The sequence below is a fragment of the Palaemon carinicauda genome, chromosome 30, assembly GCF_036898095.1.
Source record: "Palaemon carinicauda isolate YSFRI2023 chromosome 30, ASM3689809v2, whole genome shotgun sequence".
Lineage (NCBI taxonomy): Eukaryota > Metazoa > Arthropoda > Malacostraca > Decapoda > Palaemonidae > Palaemon > Palaemon carinicauda.
The window spans coordinates 32,629,728-32,651,501 of NC_090754.1; the positions used below are offsets into that span (position 1 = coordinate 32,629,728).

The window sequence follows — 21,774 nt, forward strand, 5'->3', positions numbered from 1 at the left end:
TCTCTGCAAAGTATCATGGACGCAACCTATTGGAGAAGCAAGTCAGTGTTCGCGTCATTTTACTTGAAAGATGTCCAGTCTCTTTACGAGAACTGCTACACACTGGGACCATTCGTAGCAGCGAGTGCAGTAGTGGGTGAGGGCTCAACCACTACAATTCCCTAATTCCATATCCTTTTAATCTGTCTCTTGAAAGGTTTTAATGTTGTTTTTTATGGGTTGTCCGGAAGGCTAAGAAGCCTTTCGCATCCTGGTTGATTTGGCGGGTGGTCAAAGTCATTTCTTGAGAGCGCCCAGATTAGGGGTTTGATGAGGTCCTGTTGTATGGGTGGCAGCCCTTGATACTTCAGCTCCTGGGGGTCTGTCAGCATCCTAAGAGGATCGCTGGGCTCCGTAAGGAAGACGTACTTACAAGGTAGAGTAATCGTCTAAGTCGACTTCCTTACCAGGTACCTATTTATTTTGGTTTTGTTATATTGATAACTGTCAAAATGAAATAAAAAACTCTTAGCTTATACGATGTAAACATATTTAACTCTGGTCTCTACCCACCTCCTTGGGTGTGAATCAGCTATTATATATTCACCGGCTAAGTTAAATATTTAAAAATTATATTTTAATTATAAAATAAATTTTTGAATATACTTACCCGGTGAATATATAAATTAAACGACCCTCCCTTCCTCCCCAATAGAGACGCAGTGGGATGAGAAGAAATTGAGTCTTTGTTTACATCGAGAGTGGTATCTGGCCGACAGTTGGCGCTGGTGGGCACACCCGCAACCTGTATAGCGATCGCTGGCGAGTTTTTACTGTATGTGTCTGTCGAGCAACAGAGTTGCAGCTATTATATATTCACCGAGTAAGTATATTCAAAAATTTATTTTATAATTAAGATATCATGTTATGGCTGTTTTGCGACAACTTTATTTTACTGATTTTGTTTACATGGATGGCAACATTTTACATTATTATTGTATAGCACAGTACTCTTTTATTTTGATTGTGTAGAATTCTCATTAGATCAGTTTTCACCTTGCTATTCAGTTCATTACCAGTACTGTACTGTATAGTGTATATTGGGAAATTGGATCTACAGTAATTTCTTTTATTTCTTCTTTGTAAAACTGTATAATTAATCAAATTTCTCTTACTTTTATATAAATCTTTTGTGCTGTAGAATAGAGAATTTCTTCAGCGAAGCTTGACAGACGTACTTTTGCATCTTACCCAAAGGCTGTTAATCTTTTCTATATTTAACTGTTTACATAATCATATTGTTCTTGTGTGTATACAAATCTTTTGTCCTTTAAAGTAGGGAATATCTTAATGGAGGTTGACAGTTATACTGTTGCACTGTTACATTCTATACAAAGGCTGCTGATGTTTTTTATTCTTTATTTTGCATGGCCAATTGTTGGCTTCATTCTCATCATTATGAAAGCAAAGCAGGATGTTTGTAAATGTGGTGTAAAAGGTGGATGTTGTAACCAGATGTAGATCCATATACTCTGCATTTTTTGTAGGGGGCATGATTTTTCACAGTCCTTCCCATGTGCTGAGTGTGGGCTGTGGCCTTTCTTGCAGTGGCAGTCATTTGATTTGAGGAGGAAAATAAATGCTAAAGATTATCTGGCATCATCTTTAGCACTATCAAAGATGATGCCAAAGAAGCTGTATAGCAATTTTTTAGCCGTCAAGGTTGTGGGCAGCTGTACTTTTGAGTTTATGCATCTAGGTCAATCCCCTGGGATTATGCCTAAGGAGCCTGGAGAACAATAACCTACATTTGCGAGTGTTTTAGGTTTGGTCGCTTGTGGGGGTCCTTAAGTGATTCACACACACCAACATGCGCTGGAAGCTCTCTGATTAACGTGCAAAATGTAGCCAACGAGTTTGATTAGTATTACCAGTGCCGGTGAAAATGCTTACCACTTCACCTGTGAAAATTACCCACAGAGTTGCAAACCGCTCTGGTTACTTCCTTTGGGGAAGCATTGTCGTTGATGGTGCAGACCTTGACTCCTTGTTTGCAAAGCCTGAGTGGAAGGGTGGTAAGAGGAAGAAGCCTGAACACTCCTCTTCCTCTCCCAGTTCCTCTTCCTCAGCCATCTCCTACTCCTCTTCCAGCCTCTCCTCCCCCTCCTCCTCTTCCTTTTCCTCTTCTCTCTCAAAAAAGAAGTTGACAAAGTCCAAGAAGGACAATCATAAGAAGTCCCTTAGGATTCTTGACAATCTCGCCTCTCTTTTGAAAGAGATGAACAGTGCCCGTCTGACTCCTGGCGCCTTGGAGGTTGGGTGGCTCATATGATTGGCAGGACTACTTTGGTAGCCAGACTGATCAGAGATGAATGGCCCTGCGGGCCCATGCACTTTTTCCATGGGCCACATGTTGGAGGTCTTGGTCTCCCTTCTTCCCCTTTTCTACCTGGATGGGGGAGTGCTGCACCCATCTCTGTTAGGGGTACTTCTGTACATCAAATTGAGAAGATGGCATCACTCAAGCACGAGCAGCCAACTACCACGGGTCTGTGGGTGACTGGTCATAGTCCCATGCTCATGAGCATAGAGCCATGGTTTCTTCCTTACCATGATCAACAGAGAGAAGGGTACAAGGTATGTCTTCTGTCTGCATTGATTGAGGCCAGAAATTATTTTTTTGCCAGCGACGACCAGCCTGGTCCTGGTCCGTCGTCGGCTCCAGATTATGTTGCTGATTCTGCCCTTGTGACCGACCGTTCCTATTTGGGGAGGAAATTAATCTCCTAAACAGTCTGCAAGCTCTCAGCCCTCGCAATGGATGTGGGTGCTTGGAATTTGCCTGTTCCAATTTAACTGGATCTAAGCTGACAAAAGTGGCGGTGACAAAGGTATGCGCTTTACCGATTGCCCGTTCTAGTTTATTGCTGTTTTCAAGTTTTAATTTTCTAAAGTGTTTGATAGATCTGACTCTGACGGTTGTTATATTACTATAAAGAAAATCTTGGAATTTTGGAGTCTATTATCCTTTGATAAATGGACTTTCACATTTCAGTTTATTTTCATTTATCTAATGTACTGCTTTCCTTTGTAGTTATTTTTCATGTTGTGTGGTTAGATAATTTTATACTTAAATGTCAATTTTCTTTTACATCAGGTCCACTGCAGCACAACCCCGTTTTTCAGCCCTGTTACATAAGCGTCTAATCGTGCTCCAGCGAATTTATCATGCCCTTTCCCGTAGTTTTCACCAGGGTTCCAGGGATAGGGATCGTGTAAGTACAACATTGTTGAACTCATGTCATTGATGTATCATTAAATTTTCAGAATTGTTTTTAGGTTGTGTATAGTTAAGAGTTGATGCTCTTCTGACATTCATAGAGTTTGGTAAATGGCTGTCATTCTTGTAAATTTGCAGTATTAATAATGTAATGGAATTTATAAATGTACTGTACAGTCATTTGTTTTTGTAAGCTTTAATCAACACTAGTGTTAGTTAGAGTTGGGATATTGTCTCACTAAATGTCTTTACAGGCCCTAACTGGGACAAGTGACAGAGGACCAACCACTGACCTGCAAGGGAGTGGTGTATCCTTGTCTGCAAATGAGGCGCTGATTGAATTAGGCGTTCGCACTGGTCTTTCACTTCTTTTTACAATTTTGAGACAAGGATGGATGAATAACAGTATGTACTAACTATTTTATTTTGTTTTTTATTTGTTTCTTTTGATGAATTTTTTTTATTTTTTTTTTTTTTATTTTTACTCTTTGCAATGCTTATGAAGTTAACTTGCTATTCACATACATCTTCCAAGAGGAATATTTTAAGAAAATTAATTTTTTTAGTAAATACTAATTTGTGTTTCTGCTTGTATTTATTGTTTCCCATACAATATTAGATATGTTTTTAGGGTGTTTTAGTTGAAGATATATATGAAAATCATTCATTCTCTTCACAAGCATAAAACATTTTGCTGTTTTCAGTGTTTTTAGTACCATATGATCATTTGATATTTTTGGAGATAAGTTCATAATTCCTATTTGTAATTCATTAATTTTCCTCTTTTGTAGCAAAACCAGCTTATGTTTCTTTGGTTTGATATACATGATAAATAAATTATTTACTTCTGGGAGATGTACTTACGGACTACATTGAGTACTGTATATAAATAGGGTATTTCAGTTCATACTAAGTAATTTTTATGGATATCCTATAGGAATGGAGATCTTTAGTAAACCACCACTATATTCTTAATTGTATGGGAATTTTACTCCATTTTTGGGGGCGGGAGGTGGGGCCATAGATTGTTGAATTAATTTGCTTTCTTCTTTCATTAACCTGTATAAAGATCTGATTTAGTTTTTTATATCTATATCTTTTATCCATATTTTGTGATATACTGTAACCTTGATATCTTGTTCACATATTTTTTTTAATTAAACATTTTGCAGATTTTAAATAATGATAAACTTTTGTTACTTTATCTAGCAGGTGGGAGCTTATGTTCAGAAGTTCTTGGGACAGCTGTGTCAGTGGTTCAAGCATTACCACCACTGTCTCTTGCAGTCGAGTCAAAATTACCTCGTGTTGGATTGGCATCTCTCTCACAGCTCACATCTTTTCTTGGTGAAACTGCAAAGCCTTCCTCTCCAGCTGATGCAATAGGTCAGAAACAAATATATTTTGTAGTATTTCACATATATAAGATGGTGATTATGTTTTTGTATTTGACAAAATTTTTTAGGATTTTGAAGATTCTTACCTCTAGGCCACTTTGCTTATATCCTGTATTAAAAAGGCGAGAGCTTCCAAATATCCTTTGCATATCCACTCCTCTGGAGTTTGCCATTGTAGGACCCTAACCAAGGTGAGAAGGTGCCTGAGTGGCTCCTACTTTTGGTGAGGCGCCCTCTCTGGTCCTCACAATGTTTATGTTGCCAGAGTAACACAGTTTTTTGCATTGTTCTATGAATTTTTCTTTTATACTGTAATGAGGTTTAAATGATTAGCACATGGTATTTCATTTATTATTTTGATTGCTTTAGTGCTGAGATTATTCATGTGTTTTGTGCTCTGACCTGATTTTGTATTCTACCACCGGCCAATCAAAAATTGTTGATTGTGTCATGCTTCATGCTGCTTGAATCCAGCTCATGCCCAAGGAGCAAACGGGAGGTTGCTTGCCGCATCTTCCCATGTTACTACTGGTTGCAAAGTGAAGAGGTTGTTCCCTCACTTCCTCTCTATAATTGACCCTTTTGCATTTACCTCGCCTACCCTTTTAGTGTGTAACGCGCTTGGCTTATGTTTTTATCTTATTCACAGTCAATTGAGCTGTTACTCTTTAACTATGTGTTACGAGTGAGTGCATATGTTCAATAAATCTCAGTATTTATGTCTTTGCTTAGGACAGGATAGTAACGTGTGTGGTCTCCTTATGAGCTGGGCGGACATGGACACACATGCTCTTGGTTTGTATGCCTGGATAAGAGATGTTCAAAAGAATCTCCTTGTAATTATTGTAGAAAGTGGTCTCCCTCCCAGTGGGAGAGTTAAGCTTCTCGCCGTAGGAAACTTTGTGAGATTTCCACGCTACTAAGTCTCCTTCTGACGGGAGTTAGAGACGAGTTTCTTTATGGACAGCGAGAAATCCCCTCTGATATTACAGGTTGAGAATTGTCAGAAGCCTTATTCCCGAGTAATGCACACACTTAGGAAAGTGTTGTTCTCACACAATGAGATCTGGAAGAAGAGCCCTAATTAATCATTCAAGATGATGAGGGAACTGTTAGGTTCTGTAGGAGAACGTTAGGTAGGAAAGGGAATATTGGCCCTACGCCTGCGCTAGGTTTCAGGCCTGATTTAAGAATCAACCCTTTGCTCAATATCTTGCTGCTTTAGGCGAGACGGTCGTTCCATCATCTCTCGCCTTCACTGACTCCGCTAATTTCGCCGATATTACCCCCTTCTGAACTCTTATTAGAGTGAATTTTCTTCTTCCTTATGTTAGCAAGATGTTAAAATTGTCGTTTCCTTTTTGGCATGATGAAAGTCTTGCCAAAATCGAGAAAAACAGACATAAAAACAAGTGAATGTCAGAGGTCAAACTCAAATGTTTAACCTCTATGAGGTTTGTGGTAGGACTGAAGGCCGAAGGGTGTAATTACCGTGTAATACATCGTCTTGTGACTCATGGAATCTATACAGATACCATTGCTCACAATTTGTTTTACATTGAAATGTAATAATTATCAAAATTTACGATAATAGAAGAAAGACTGCATTTTCATGTAGGGAATAATGTTTTTGGTTTATTGATTTACTTTTACTAATTACCCTGTAACTATGAAAGTAAGAGGAATTTTGACAAAATATTTTGTATACGCATTCTCCATTGACATACGAAACTCAGTGAATTTTTTCAGTATTTTTTTTTTCCTATACTCATATATATTGACAATCCGGTCGGCCCCTTTAAGAGAGGATGTAATGAAGCTAGGAGAATGGTGCAGAAAATGGCAAATGCCTTTCAATTGTGGGAAATGTAAAGTCATGCAATTAGGTTATAGTAACCCACAATCAGATTACTCCCTGCTGGGTAATGAAATAGAAAGTGTGGACCAGGTGGAAGATCTCAGTTTTATTATTAAAAAGGATTGGAAGTTCACTAAACAGAGCTTAAAAGTTGAAAAGAAAGCACAAAAAATAATAGGTTACATAAAGAGATAATTCAAAAGCAGAAACAAAGACACTGTACTACAGCGGTACACATCACTAGTAAGACTCCATCTAGAATATGGAGTATAATTCTGGGCTCAAAGTATTCAGAAGGGTGTATTGTAGATAGACTGAAAGCAGTACAAGCTAGGGCCACCAATGTAGTTCCAACTCTAAGGCAATTGGATATAAATGAAGGATAGATCGTTTGAACCTACTTGATCTACAAATGAATGAGGGGACAGTTGATAGAGCATTTAAAATTCTTAAAGGAATAACAAATGTACAGTAGATTACAACAATCTATTCATGCTTAGTACAAATCAGTCCAGAGGTATGGGTACAAATGAAATTGAAAAGATACAACACCACTCAATGTGGCAATTTATTAACATAAAAAATAGCAAATACTTGGAATAGACCCCCAGGAGATGTACTAAACAGTAACACAATAAACGAGTTCAAGAATAAGTTAGACAAGATCATAAGAACTCTCTAAATTCTTAAACTAAATCGCTCTACTAAAGAGCAAATTGAGTCTCTGCGGATGGACTAAAAAGTCTCTGAGATATCCAAATTCCTTTTAACTCCTTTTAACACACACACACACACACACACACACACACACACTCTCTCTCTCTCTCTCTCTCTCTCTCTCTCTCTCTCTCTCTCTCTCTCTCTCTCTCTCTCTCTCTCTCTCTCTCTCCAATACATATATATAGCAGAAGAAACAAAAATCAGTTTCCTTAGAAAGGGCAAGTTAGATATTGCACATGAAATAGATTTATACTTTGCATAGATCTATATTCATCAGCTGATCCATAGTTTTAGCCAACAACATAACATATACAGTATGTATTGAAAGAAGTACTGTATATAAAAAGCATGGTTTTCAATGTTAACTGACCTTCAGTTAAACATTTTTGTACTTTTCTAATATCAATTCAAGGTGCATTTTAACAACAGGAATTACCAATTTTTTTGTTTTGTTTTCTGTTTATCAGCTTATCTCAAGCTGAAGGTATCGTGAATATGTTCATGCATTATAATTAACAGAATATCGTTGATATCTCCTAACTTATATGTTATTATTTGAAGATTTCTAACTTTAAGTTTTACATTCTGACTAGTTCTTTGGCAATTTTTGATATGGTGCTGTACAGTATTATTTGCTAATTTCTAATGCTAAATTTCACATTTTGACTTGCTGATTTCCTTGCCTTTTTCGCTGAGAGAAGTGCCTCTCGGTCATGGTTATCAAAGGCTACCTCTCAGGCTTGACCATAGTCCTCATGGTACAGTAGTTGTCTATTTGGATACTGAGGAAAACACTATGGAGACCTATTTCCATTTTTCCCTTAGTGTGTAGTGTGGTGTTACGAGCGCTTGTGATTCTTGTATCTTGGAATTTTCCTCACATATCGAACTGAATTTCCTTGCAAATTCTATCTCTGTATCTCGAAAAACTTGTCTGTAGATACACTTGCAAGTCGAGGTTCCACTGGAGTCCCACCCACCCAGCCACCTGTCAAGGTTCTTCACTTTTAAAAAGTTTTTCAGGTCAGGATGGAGTTGTGGTTGAGGTGGGAAGTTTAACTTTAAAAGAGGGTAGGTTTGTATATGCAGCATAACAAATAACAAATTTTAAAAGTAATTTGTATATTTCTAGCTATACAAACCTGAGTTCTTTTAAGTTAAACTTCTTACCTCAAAACGGCGTCAATGACCTTAGATGTCAGGATGCCTGAAAACTATAAATCATTCAATCAATCTTACCTCAAAAACCCATCTCAGTCTGGAGCCGAAGGTCAAAAGGGAAGAGTCTTTGACCAGAGGGTGGGTTGGGCTACCCACCCATGCACACCACCTTTCTAACTAATTAAATAAACCTTTTAGCTTGTACTAAAGATATTTTCTATTTTATGGGACGTAAGTTTGTAAAGCTAGAAAAGTTATAAAATACTTTAAAAACTAGTTATATTTTGTTTATTATACAATATTTTTTTGTTCCCATACCTTTTTAGTATCTTTATTGATGTGTTATTACAGGTCGTAAACTAAGTGCAGAGTTGCTGTTGGGATTGAGCTTGCAAAGAGGTAGCTTGAGGTATTTACTTGAGTGGGTACATATGGCCCTCAGTGCTGCTGCATCCTGTGCTCAGAAACCATGTGATGCTGCGTCAGCAGATACTGATGATAATGGGTAATTGTATTATTAAGAATACCTGTACAGTATTCATATTGCAATGTGTATTTATTCTTAGTTATCAAATATGGTAAAACACATTTTCTAATGATATTCCAGGAAACTGATTTGTGCATATTTTTTCTCTTTGAAAATAGTACATGCATAAGCAGTAAATGCTTACAAGATGTGATGAGTTCTTTGGCTCAGAGTGGAGAAAATGGCACTGAACAATTTGCAGGAGCTGTTCAAGATGATTCTACAGTGCCTCTCTATCAAGCGGCCCTAATTCTCATGGAAAAATTATCTCATATGGCCTGTGAGTTAAGCTTTTTAGTATTGCAACTAATGTGTATTTCTGGTGGCTTAAGATTGTCATCCTTTGGATGGAAGTTGATTTAATGAAAAATATTTTTATAAATTGTACATTGTAAATGTGGTTTCTTTGATTTACATATTCTGAATTGTATGTGACCTTTTAAAGTAGTACAGACACTAGTTTTTGGATATAATTTCTAGTGATCAATTTAAAGTTTTCATAAGACAGAGAACTGAATTTCAGTAGATCACAGTATTTGTTTTTGATGTTGGGAAGTGAAAATTGGGCAGATCATTAGATTAACCATGGAAAATTATGAGTTTAATTGTTAAGAAGAGATTTTATTTAATTTAATGAAACTTTGGATTTTTGTCTTTAATAAATTCCTTTTCAAAGAATTAAGATTCTTGATTTTTTAGTTTTCAATATTAAACTTAGCCGGTGATCATATAAGCTGCAGCTCTGCTGCCCGACAGAAAAACCTACGGTCAAAATACGCCAGCGATCACTATGCAGGAGGGGGTGTACATCAACAGCGCCATCTGTCGAGCAGGTACTTAGTACTCCATGTAAACAAAGAACCAATTTTCTCTCTGTCGTGCCACCGGCAAGACCTACTAAATTCGCTGTTGCTTACTGGATTGGTTTTCACAGATTTTGGTGAAGTACACATTTCTAGTTATTAGCTTTCGCTTTGCAGAGGTTATCTTCAATACATCCTTGCATTCTTTTATTGATTTTTGGATTATTTGTTGACGACTTGGATAGATTTTGAATTCCCCTTTGACTAATTCAAGATGGCTGACCCTTCTCAAGTCCCTAAATACAGAAAGTGTAGTGCTAGGGACTGTTCAAGGCGTCTTCCGAAGGCCTCTATCGATCCGCACACCGTTTGTTCCAATTGTCGGGGTAAAACCTGTCAATTGGAAGATCGATGTGAGGAATGCGTTGGGCTTTCGGAATTCGATTTTCTCGAATTCCTGAAATATTCACGTAGGCTAGAGAGAGATAGAGTCAGGAGAAGTTCATCTCGCTCCGTTGATATTTCCTCTCCTCATGCCCCACAACCTATTCCTTCCCCTGTAGTGGTTGCTCCTGATCCCCCTTCTAGCACTCAACAACCTTCGATGGCAGATATGATGCGTGCCATCCAGGCTCTGGGTGAGAGAGTCGAGTCATTGGCGAGTGACCGTAACCAACTCATGGCAGATGTCAAGGAGTTGAAGGGTAAGAGTGCAGTGGGTAGTGACAAAGTGAGTGGTAGTGTTGTGGAAAGTGTTAGTGTTGCGCTTGAGGGTGCGTCTGTTCGTGCCTGTCGTCCTCCCAGTCCGGGACCTCTTGCAAGCTCCCAAGCCCAGGGGAGAAGCAATGTCGTACGACCAAAGGGTTCGACAGGCTTTAATCAGCGGACAGACGTTCCCTCCGTGGTTTCGGACGTATCTTACCAAGATCGCCCCACCCACAAGAAGACGAGAGAGCCCATTTATTCCTCGTCTGCGGAAGATTTTTCTCGGAAGAAACAATGGACCAAGGTCTCACGGCCTCTTAAACGCAAGTCGGTCCCTTCCGCGCAAGTCCAACGGCCCAGTTGTAGCCACTGAGTCAGTTCGGACTTGCTGCAGTCTTCCGATGACTGCACACCTCCTAAGAGAGGCAAAGCGGTACCGCAACAGGCAGTAACACCGTCTGTTGCCGCACCTGCTACTGTAGACCCTAAGTGGTCTTTGCTGCAGACCATGCAGACGCAGTTAACGTCTTTAATGCAGGACTTTCGTGCGGAGAAGGTTGACGCTGCACCCGTTAGCCTACAACCAACTACGGTTGTGCGTCCAGTGGACGCTGAGGCTACCTTCTCCCGCACTCCAGCTGTGAGAGTCCCGCCACCCATGCGCACTGTACCCTGCCAGCCGCATGTTGATGTTCAGCGACGCACGGAACCCTCCGTTGACGTTCAGCGACGCACGGAACCCTCCGTTGACGTTCGCGAGTTACAACAACAACCTAAGTTGTTTTGTTTTGACGCGGTGCGTCAACCTCCGCAAGCCAGTGTGGTTACCACTACTCGCCCACAGCAGACTTAGACAGTCAGGAGTAGACGCTTTGCGCCCCCGCGCTGCTATGGTTGTTGCCAGCTCACAGACTGGCCAACAGTTCCATGACGTTGCGTCCAGTGCAGTCACGCATGCACCCGTGCTGCCGGACTCAGCTGACCAGCCAATTCCTACTCCTTTGCCGCTTCCTCCTCAGTATTCAGACGATGGACTCTCTGATGATGACGACGCTGCACACCTTGACGACCCGCATACGGACATCGACGAACCCAAGACCACGCCTCCCTCCTTGGACTTTAGGAAAGTTCTTGCACTGTTCAAGGAGATGTATCCTGATCAGTTTGTTTCTGCAGCCCCACGCTCTCCTCCATCTGAGTTCGCTTTAGGCACGCAGTCATCCGCGCCTGCCTTTACGAAGCTCGTCCTCGCCCGCTCGTCTAAGAGAACTTTAAGAGTGTTGGGAGATTGGATGCAGTCCAAAAAGCACCTTGGGAAGACAGCATTCTTGTTTCCCCCTGCGAAACTCGCTTCCAGATCGAGCGTCTGGTATGCCACGGGAGAAGTTCTCGGCTTGGGAGTTCCTGCCTCTGCCCAGGGCGACTTCTCAAGTCTAGTAGACTCTCCCCGCAGGCTAGCCATGAGATGCTCCAAGATTTGTTGGACCCCTTCAGACTTAGACCATCTGATGAAAGGAGTGTTCAGAGCATTCGAGGTTTTTAACTTTTTGGATTGGTGTTTGGGAGCGTTGAGCAGGAAGACCTCCCCTTCTGACAAGGAAACTTCCATACTCATTATGTCCTGCATGGACAAGGCCATACGGGACGGTTCCAGTGAGCTTGCGGCTTCGTTCGTTTCCGGGGTCCTCAAGAAACGGGAAAACCTTTGCTCCTTCTTGTCAGCTGGAGTAACACAATGTCAGAGATCGGAACTTATGTTTGCTCCTCTCTCAAAGTGCCTTTTCCCAGAGGAGTTGATCAAGGAGATTGCTGCCTCCTTGATTCAAAAAGACACGCATGACCTGGTTGCGTCATCTGCCCGCAAAGCCACCCCTTTGCCTATCGTGTCTAGACCCAGGATGGATACTCCAGCGTCAAGATTTATTCCGCCCTTTCGTGGCAGAGCCTCCAGCAGAGGAGGTGCTCGTGCCGAAGGTAAACGTGGGAGTAAGAAGAAAGGTACCAAGTCCTTTAGAGGCAGAGTCTGACTGCCACCTTCTTCAGACAGCAGTGGGAGCCAGACTCAAGAACTACTGGCAGTCCTGGGAGAACAGGGGCGCAGATGCACAATCTGTGAAGTTGCTCAGAGAAGGGTACAAGATCCCGTTCTTGCGCAAGCCCCCTCTAGCAACGTCTCCCATCGACCTCTCTCCCAGGTACAGAGAGGAGGACAAGAGACTAGCTTTGAAGCAAGAGGTGTCTCTCTTACTAGAAAAGGGAGCGGTAGTCAAAGTCCGGGACCATCAATCCCCGGGCTTCTACAACCGTCTCTTCTTAGTGGTAAAGAAGACAGGAGGGTGGAGACTGGTGCTAGACGTCAGTGCTCTGAATGTCTTTGTCACAAAGCAGACGTTCGCCACGGAGACGACAAAGTCTGTTCTAGCAGCGGTCAGGAAGGAAGACTGGATGGTCTCTTTAGACCTCAAGGACGCTTACTTTCACGTCCCCATCCACCCAGATTCCCAACCTTTTCTAAGGTTCGTTTACGGGAAGGTTGTCTACCAATTTCAAGCCCTGTGCTTTGGCCTAAGCACGGCGCCTCTTGTCTTTACGAAACTGATGAGGAATATTGCCAAATTCCTGCATTTAGCAGACATCAGAGCCTCCCTCTATTTGGACGACTGGCTTCTAAGAGCTTCGTCCAGTCGTCGCTGTCTGGAGAATCTAAAGTGGACTCTAGATCTGACCAAGGAATTGGGTCTCCTGATCAATATGGAAAAGTCCCAACTGGTCCCATCCCAAACTATAGTGTACTTAGGGATGGAGATTCACAGTCAAGCTTTTCGGGCTTTTCCGTCGGCCCCCAGAATAAGTCAAGCCCAAGGATGCATCCAGAACATGCTAAAGAAGGACCGATGTTCAGTCAGACAGTGGATGAGTCTGATAGGGACGCTTTCATCACTGGACCAGTTCATTGCGTTAGGGAGACTGCACCTCCGTCCCCTTCAATTTCACCTAGCTGTTCACTGGAGAAGGACAAGACGCTAGAAGCGGTCTCGATCCCCATTTCCGCGGAAGATGAAGTCATCACTGACTTGGTGGAAGGACAACATCTACCTCAGAGAGGGTCTGCCCCTGGCTGTTCAGACCCCCAACCACGTTCTCTTCTCGGACGCATCGGACACGGGCTGGGGTGCGACATTAGACGGTCGGGAATGCTCGGGCACCTGGAACTCGGAGCAAAGAGCGTTACATATCAACTGCAAGGAGCTACTGGCAGTTCATCTGGCCTTGAAAAGCTTCAAGTCCCTCCTTCTAGGCAAGGTGGTGGAGGTGAACTCCGACAACACCACGGCCTTGGCGTACATCTCCAAGCAAGGAGGGACCCATTCTATGAAGTTGTAATAGATCGCAAGGGACCTCCTCACCTGGTCAAGAGATCTAAACCTGTCTCTAGTAACGAGGTTCATTCAAGGCAACATGAATGTCATGTCGGACCGCCTCAGTCGGAAGGGTCAAATCATCCCAACAGAATGGACCCTTCACAAAAATGTATGCAAGAGACTTTGGGCCACATGGGGCCAACCTACCATAGATCTCTTTGCAACCTCAATGACCAAGAGGCTCCCAAATTATTGCTCGCCAATCCCGGACCCAGCAGCAGTTCATATAGATGCTTTTCTACTGGATTGGTCCCATCTAGACCTTTATGCATTCCCCCCGTTCAAGATTGTCAACAAGGTACTGCAGAAGTTCGCCTCTCACGAAGGGACAAGGTTGACGTTGGTTGCTCCCCTCTGGCCCGCGAGAGAATGGTTCACCGAGGTACTGCAATGGCTGGTGGACGTTCCCAGAACTCTTCCGCTAAGAGTGGACCTTCTACGTCAGCCACACGTAAAGAAGGTACACCCAAGCCTCCACGCTCTTCGTCTGACTGCCTTCAGACTATCGAAAGACTCTCGAGAGCTAGAGGCTTTTCGAAGGAGGCAGCCAGGGCGATTGCTAGAGCAAGGAGGACATCCACTCTTAGAGTCTACCAGTCGAAGTGGGAAGTCTTCCGAAGCTGGTGCAAGTCGGTATCAGTATCCTCAACCAGTACCTCTGTAACTCAAATAGCTGACTTCCTTTTATACCTGAGGAAGGAAAGATCTCTTTCAGCTCCCACGATCAAGGGTTACAGAAGCATGTTGGCAGCAGTCTTCCGTCACAGAGGCTTAGATCTTTCCAACAACAAAGATCTACAGGACCTCCTTAAGTCTTTTGAGACCTCGAAGGAGCGTCGTTTGGCCACACCAGGTTGGAATTTAGACGTGGTACTAAGATTCCTTATGTCAGAAAGGTTCGAGCCGCTACAATCAGCCTCCTTTAAAGATCTCACTTTAAAGACTCTTTTCCTCGTCTGCTTAGCTACAGCTAAAAGAGTCAGTGAGATACACGCCTTCAGCAGGAACATCGGATTTTCATCTGAAACGGCTACATGTTCTTTGCAGCTTGGTTTTCTAGCCAAAAACGAACTACCTTCTCGTCCTTGGCCGAAATCGTTCGATATTCCAAGCCTTTCTAATTTGGTTGGAAATGAACTAGAAAGAGTCTTGTGCCCTGTTAGAGCTCTTATGTTCTATTTAAAACGAACTAAACCTTTACGAGGACAGTCAGAAGCTTTATGGTGTGCTATTAAGAAACCTCCTTTACCTATGTCGAAGAATGCAGTTTCCTATTATATTAGACTGTTGATACGAGAAGCTCATTCCCATCTGAATGAGGAAGACCATGCTTTGCTGAAGGTAAGGACACATGAAGTTAGAGCTGTCGCAACTTCAGTGGCCTTCAAACAAAACAGATCTCTGCAGAGTATAATGGACGCAACCTATTGGAGAAGCAAGTCAGTGTTCGCGTCTTTTTATCTTAAAGATGTCCAGTCTCTTTACGAGAACTGCTACACCCTGGGACCATTCGTAGCAGCGAGTGCAGTAGTGGGTGAGGGCTCAACCACTACATTCCCCTAATTCCATAACCTTTTTTAATCTTTCTCTTGAAATGTTTTTTATTGTTGTTTTTGGGTTGTCCGGAAGGCTAAGAAGCCTTTCGCATCCTGGTTGATTTCGCGGGTGGTCAAATTCTTTTCTTGAGAAGCGCCTAGATTAGAGGTTTTGATGAGGTCCTTTAGTATGGGTTGCAACCCTTGATACTTCAGCTCCTAGGAGTCGCTCAGCATCCTATGAGGATCGCGAGGCTCAGTAAGGAAGACGTACTTAAAAAGGCAGAGTAATTGTTCAAGTCGACTTCCTTACCAGGTACTTATTTATTTTATGTTTGTTATTTTGAATAACTGCTAAAATGAAATACAAAATACTTAGCTCTTAATAATGTAAACATGTAATGCTGGTCTCTACCCACCCCCCTGGGTGTGAATCAGCTTATATGATCACCGGCTAAGTTTAATATTGAAAAATGTTATTTTTATTAATAAAATAAATTTTTGAATATACTTACCCGGTGATCATATATTAAAGGACCCTCCCTTCCTCCCCAATAGAGACCCAGTGGACCGAGGAGAAAATTGGTTCTGTGTTTACATGGAGTACTTGAGTACCTGCTCGACAGATGGCGCTGTTGATGTACACCCCCACCTGTATAGCGATCGCTGGCGTATTTTGTCCTTAGGTTTTTCTGTCGGGCAGCAGAGCTGACAGCTTATATGATCACCGGGTAAGTATATTCAAAAATTTATTTTATTAATAAAAATAACATTTTTCTGTCGGGCAGCAGAGCTGCAGCTTATATGATCACCGGGTAAGTATATTCAAAAATTTATTTTATTAATAAAAATAACATTTTTCAACATTATTTGACTTATTCTTTTTGTAGGTGAATATGCTCGTACCTGCATTGGTGATTCGTGTGAAGAAACAAATGATACAAATGAATCGTGTGATGTTTTTGTTTGGGGAAGCAATTCTTCGCACCAGTTAGCTGAAGGTACTCAGGATAAAATCTTGTCTCCAAAACTCACTCATGCTTTCAATAGTGTTCAACAGGTAAGTGGTTTCTTGTTATTTGATATTTTACGAGTGTCATCCTCCTCCTCCTCCTCCTCCTCCTCCTCCTCCTCCTCCTCCTCTTTATCATCATTATCATCATCATGAGTGTAATTATTCTTAAATTTTTAACTATTGTTAAGGTTTATCTATGTAATGATTTATGAATATGTAATGGGGAAAAAGGCTAAAGCATTGTGAACTGATATATTTTTTTTTTACTGTTCTTTACTCATTTTAGAAAAATAGTATAACCTGTCAGTTTCTAGCCAGTCATTAGTTACAATGGTTTAAAGACAAACTAAGTTGAGAAATTTATCTTTCCAACTACAGGTATATGTACTTTCTTTTAGTGGACAGTAAATTGTGGGTTTTTTAAGCTTTGTAATTTTTTTGCATGGTGTTTTTTAAAGAATTTCAACTTTTACAGTTAAACAAAAAACCAAGTCATTACCAATTTTATTATGACCAAGATTTTTGTTGACCAGTATTTTAAAAGTAGGTGTGTATAAGTATATGCTGTAGGATTTTATTGGTGTTGCTGTATAATTTTCAGGACATTTTCTTCAAATAGCACAAATTATGTTATCTAAATTATACTGTGGAAGATGATTTAGTATTGCATACATATTATGGAGTAAGTACATCTCTTTCATGAAATTGAAGAGTCGCACATTTCATGGAAATGTATATGAGGAGTAGGAACCCAGTTTAGAAAAAAAAGGCATGTTTTGATTTTATTGTACAGCTTTCAATTTGAATTTATAATCCAAGAAATTGGTCTGATATAATTGTCTTGAGAAGATTTTATCTTGTGAAACACCTAAAAATTGATGATACTAGTCCATAATAGAATTATTTAAGTATTAAAGTGTGCTGGACAAATGTGTTAGATTTAGAGATTTAAAGTACTTTTCATGATGTTGAAGAAATAATATACACTACTAGAGTTTTTCTCCTAATTCCTACTAGGTGTGCATGCACAGGCCAAAAGAATACTGTAACTTATAAGGCTAGTGAAAAGGAGTATGTAGCCTGAACAGTGTTTAATACCTCTGTGAACATTGGTTAAAATCTTTCTCACTCTTTCTCTTATATCAAGAAAGAAACAAGCTACAGTTTGCCCTCCTTATCTGTGGATTTGCGTAGATATGGTCAAACAATTGTTATTGATTTAAACATTATATAGTACGGTACATGAAAATTCATTTGTACATGGCTCCCCAAAAATGATTTGACAAAAAAAAAAAAAAAAAAAAAAAAAAAAAGAACAGACTTCCAGTCTTAGGGATTACTATCATGCTCCCTCACTGAGATATCCATAATTAAAAACAAGGCAAATTTTCTTTTTGATACCTTTCTAAAATGAAAATTATTGTGGGGAGAGTGAATGTGCGCAAAAACTCTGGGGTTTAAATACATGGGGATATTTTGTTCCAATCTATTGCAAAGAAGAAAAAAGAATATTGAATAGAGTTAGACATATCTCATGTTTTCATATGATATGTCAAAAGCTCTCTGTAAAAAATGTAACTTTTTTATAATAAATAAGAAAGTTCTCAAATCAAATTTTCAGAAATTTTGAACAAATTCTAACATAATTATCTATCAATTTGAAATAGCATACTTTTATCTAAAAAAAATTATTTAAGCTTATGAGAAAAATAAAGACAATTGAAATCTGCAATTTTTTCCTGTATTGATATTGCTAATATAAAATTGTAATGTATTGTGCTATGTTATTATTAAAGTATAATACATTTTATTGTTTTTATGTATAGCATAATACTTTTAAAATGCAATTACAGTACTTAAGGATATTTTTGGGGTTAATGTGCTTTGTTGTCACGAAGGACATTTCCTGAGAAAGGCTAAAATAAGGAATCTAATAGATATTTGACGGTAAATGTCGGATAAACCAAGCTTCTGAAGGAGAAGCTCTATGAACATTAGATGAGTATAGAAATTAAAAATTTTATTCCTAATATTCTTTTTTTCCCTAGGTTGAAGCAGGCCAGTACTGCACTTTCATCGTACATACTGATGGTGGCATCAGTGCCTGTGGGAAAGGTAGCTATGGACGCCTAGGTCTAGGGGATTCAAACAATCAGACCTCGCCCCGCAGATTAAATCTTGATGCTGGAGTTAGGAGAGTATCTTCGTCCAAAGGCAGTGATGGTCATACTATTGCACTATCAACTGCTGGCCAAGTTTACACGTGGGGAGATGGTAAGAGAAGCAGTCATGTAGCTGCTAGATGTCTGAAAATATTTCTCTCTCTCTCTCTCTCTCTCTCTCTCTCTCTCTCTCTCTCTCTCTCTCTCTCTCTCTCTCTCTCTCTCTCTCTCTTTTTAGCCAAACATATGGTTATAGATATTAAGTAGGAATTTTGGCAATGCCCTTTCTTCTTTTCCTTTTTCTCCATTTAGATTTTAACAGATCAGGTGACAAAGCAAATGAAATTTTTGTGGATGTCCTGTGTGTAAATGAATGGCTGAGGGAATCTTGATTTTTTGGTGCTATGAAATGCAGTTATCATTTAACATTTACTTTGTTCCGTAACCGAAATACAAACCACGCTATATACAAAGGGTATTACTTTTAGCGCAGCTGAAATGACGAGCCAATAGTTTTTAACGAGGGTTAATTACCCCCGCGCTAGTTAGCGGGGGGTGGGGAAGGGTAGCTTGCTACCCCTCCCCCCTCCACACACCGGTGACTTGCCTCACTTCACTTTTGGCTCGGCGGTGATCAGACGTGTCTGCTCATCGCCTTCGTGACAGCCTTTAATTTTCTGCTTTTTCTTTTCAGCGTGTGTGTTGGTTGGAAGTTGACCTTCAGTTTTTTTTTTCTTTACTATGCGTACATGCCCTGGAGTTGCCGGCCGTCCTTGTGGGACTTTCATGTCGGACGTTAATACGGATCCACACACCCTCTGCCCTCAATGTCGGGGCCGACGGTGTGACCAGGATAACATGTGCCGTGAGTGCAGGGAGTGGTCTGCCTCCCAGTGGGAGAGGTTTGGCCGTCGGCGTAAGAAGAAGTCCAAGAGAGACCGTTCTCCTCCGGGGTTAGCCTTGAAGGAGGAAGGTTCTCGGGACTCTTCTTCCGCCGCCCAAACCTCCTCCGAAGCTCCCCCTCGGCCGCCTCCTAAGGAGAGTCGTCCGAGTGGGAGCGCTGGCCCTTGTTCTGTTTCCCTACCTTCGGTGGGGGGAGAGGGCGTCGCCTCCCATAGCGAGGCGGTTCCCCTTCCTCCTCCGGGGGAGGTTATTGATAATGATAATGCCTTATCCAGTGATGATCTTTTACAGATTTGGTCGTCCCTGGGGCTTAAGGGCTTGCCCTCCAGGGTCGCTCTTATTGACCTTGTCTCGTTGGGGGCCGCTGTTAAGCAGTCGCCGGTGGTAGCAGAGGTAGACCCTCTGTCTATTGTCGACGTCGTGGTGACAGAGGCCTCCGACGTGGCTGGGCCTTCCGCCGCAGGTGCTGTTGCTGGTGATGGTGCTCAAGGCTCTCCTCCTCCTTCCGTACATCCTTCGAAGGGGGAAGTGAGTCCTTCAGTCTCGACTGTTGCTCAGCTTCCTCCTGAGGGAAGTGTTTTGACGGAGACTCCCCTTCGTAGGACCGATGGTCCCGACGATCTCCCCCGAGGCCGCCTCCGCCGTAAGGCTCACCGCCCTCTACGCCACAAGGGCCTCCCTTCCCCTTACAGGGGGACTAAGAGACGCCTTTTTGGGTCTTCGTCCTCCGGGGGGGACTCTCCTCGTCAGCCTCAACCTACTGCTCCGCCCTCCTTGAACCTCTCTGCAGACCACTCACCATCTCCTGCCGGATTTTCGCCTTCTGGAGAACTCGTCACCCGACGGGCAACGGTCCCTTCGGGGCTAAGGGATTCTTCCCTTACGCGAGCAGTGCTAGCGCACAAGCGCTCTCCTGCTCGCCAGCGCTCTCCTGCTCGCCAGCGCTCACCTGTTCGCCAGCGATCTCCTGCTCGCCAGCGCTCTCCTGCTCGCCAGCGCTCTCCTGCTCGCCAGCGCTCTCCTGCTCGTCGACGATCTCCTGCTCGCCAAGACTCTCCTGCTCGCCGACGCTCACCTGCTCGTCGGCTCTCTCCTGATGTTCGCCCCCCTCGCCAGCGCTCTCCTGCTCATCAGCTCTCTTCCTAGCGTCAGCGCTCATTTGAGGACCATCGCCCTGCGGTCTCTGACCACCCTTTAGTTCCTGCTGAACTCCCTGCTCACCATCTGCCTGGTCCTGTGGCTACGCAACATCGTGCTGTGCGTGTGTCAGAAACACATGTTCGCCAATGCGCCAGCGATCTTCCCGTTCCTGCTCGTGAACGCGCCGCACCACCTGTCCTCTCACAGGACACGCGTCGACCTTCTGCTCGCCAGCGATCACCAGCTCGCCAGCGATCACCTACGCGCCAGCGATTACCTCCTCGCCAGCGTTCACCTGCTTGCCAGCGCGCACAGGCGATCTTAGTATCGCCTATTCAACAGCGACAACTAGCGCGCCGACGTTCGCCAACGCTCCTGAAGGAACATGGTTCGCCAGCTTCTAGCTCGCCATCGCGCGATCGCCCGCCTGCACATGCCGCTCGCCATCGCTCGCCATTGCACAATCGCCCTCCTGCGCATGCTGCTCGCCATCGCACGACCCTGCACGATCGCCCGCTTACGCATGCTGCTCCTCATCGCACAACCCTGAACGATCGCCCTCCTGCGGATGCTGATCACCATCGCACCCCATCACGCGATCATTCACCTGCGCATGCTGCTCGCCATCGCACGACCCTGAACGATCGCCCGCTTACGCATGCTGCTCCTCATCGCACAACCCTGAACGATCGCCCTCCTGCGGATGCTGATCACCATCGCACCCTATCACGCGATCATTCACCTGCGCATGCTGCTCGCCATCGCTTACCATTACGCGGTCATTCACCTGCGCATGCTGCTCACCATCGCACACCAGTGCGTCGACATACCACATCGCGCCATCGCCAACTTGAGCGACTGCACTCACCGGCTCGTCATCGATCGCCTGTGGATCTACATCGCCAGAGATCTTCCTCACCTACGCGGCAGCACGATCCCTCGCCGTCGCGCCAACGCTTGCGTTCGTCGCCTCGGACACGTGTTCATTTACCTGCCCACCCTCGCGCCCACTCGCCTGCGCGCCCGCGCGATCGCTCGCCTGCGCGCCCGCGCGACCACTCGCCCGCGCGACCGCTCGCCTGTGCGCCCGCGCGATCATCCACCTGCGCGCCCTCGCCCGCGCTCCCGCGCGACCATTCGCCCTCGCGCGACCATCGTTCGCGGCGAA

The 21,774-nt window shown here is 43.0% G+C and overlaps 1 protein-coding gene across 1 annotated transcript in view; it reads left to right on the top strand.

The window, feature by feature from the left end:
* LOC137623451 (probable E3 ubiquitin-protein ligase HERC1) overlaps positions 1–21,774 on the top strand; it is a 297,680-nt gene that overhangs the window by 25,958 nt on the left and 249,948 nt on the right. Inside the window, exons 4-10 of the mRNA XM_068354286.1 lie at positions 3,137–3,254; positions 3,514–3,664; positions 4,469–4,645; positions 8,747–8,900; positions 9,041–9,201; positions 16,277–16,446; positions 18,450–18,675. Coding sequence (XP_068210387.1) covers positions 3,137–3,254; positions 3,514–3,664; positions 4,469–4,645; positions 8,747–8,900; positions 9,041–9,201; positions 16,277–16,446; positions 18,450–18,675 — 1,157 coding nt within the window. The remainder of the gene's footprint in view (positions 1–3,136; positions 3,255–3,513; positions 3,665–4,468; positions 4,646–8,746; positions 8,901–9,040; positions 9,202–16,276; positions 16,447–18,449; positions 18,676–21,774) is intronic.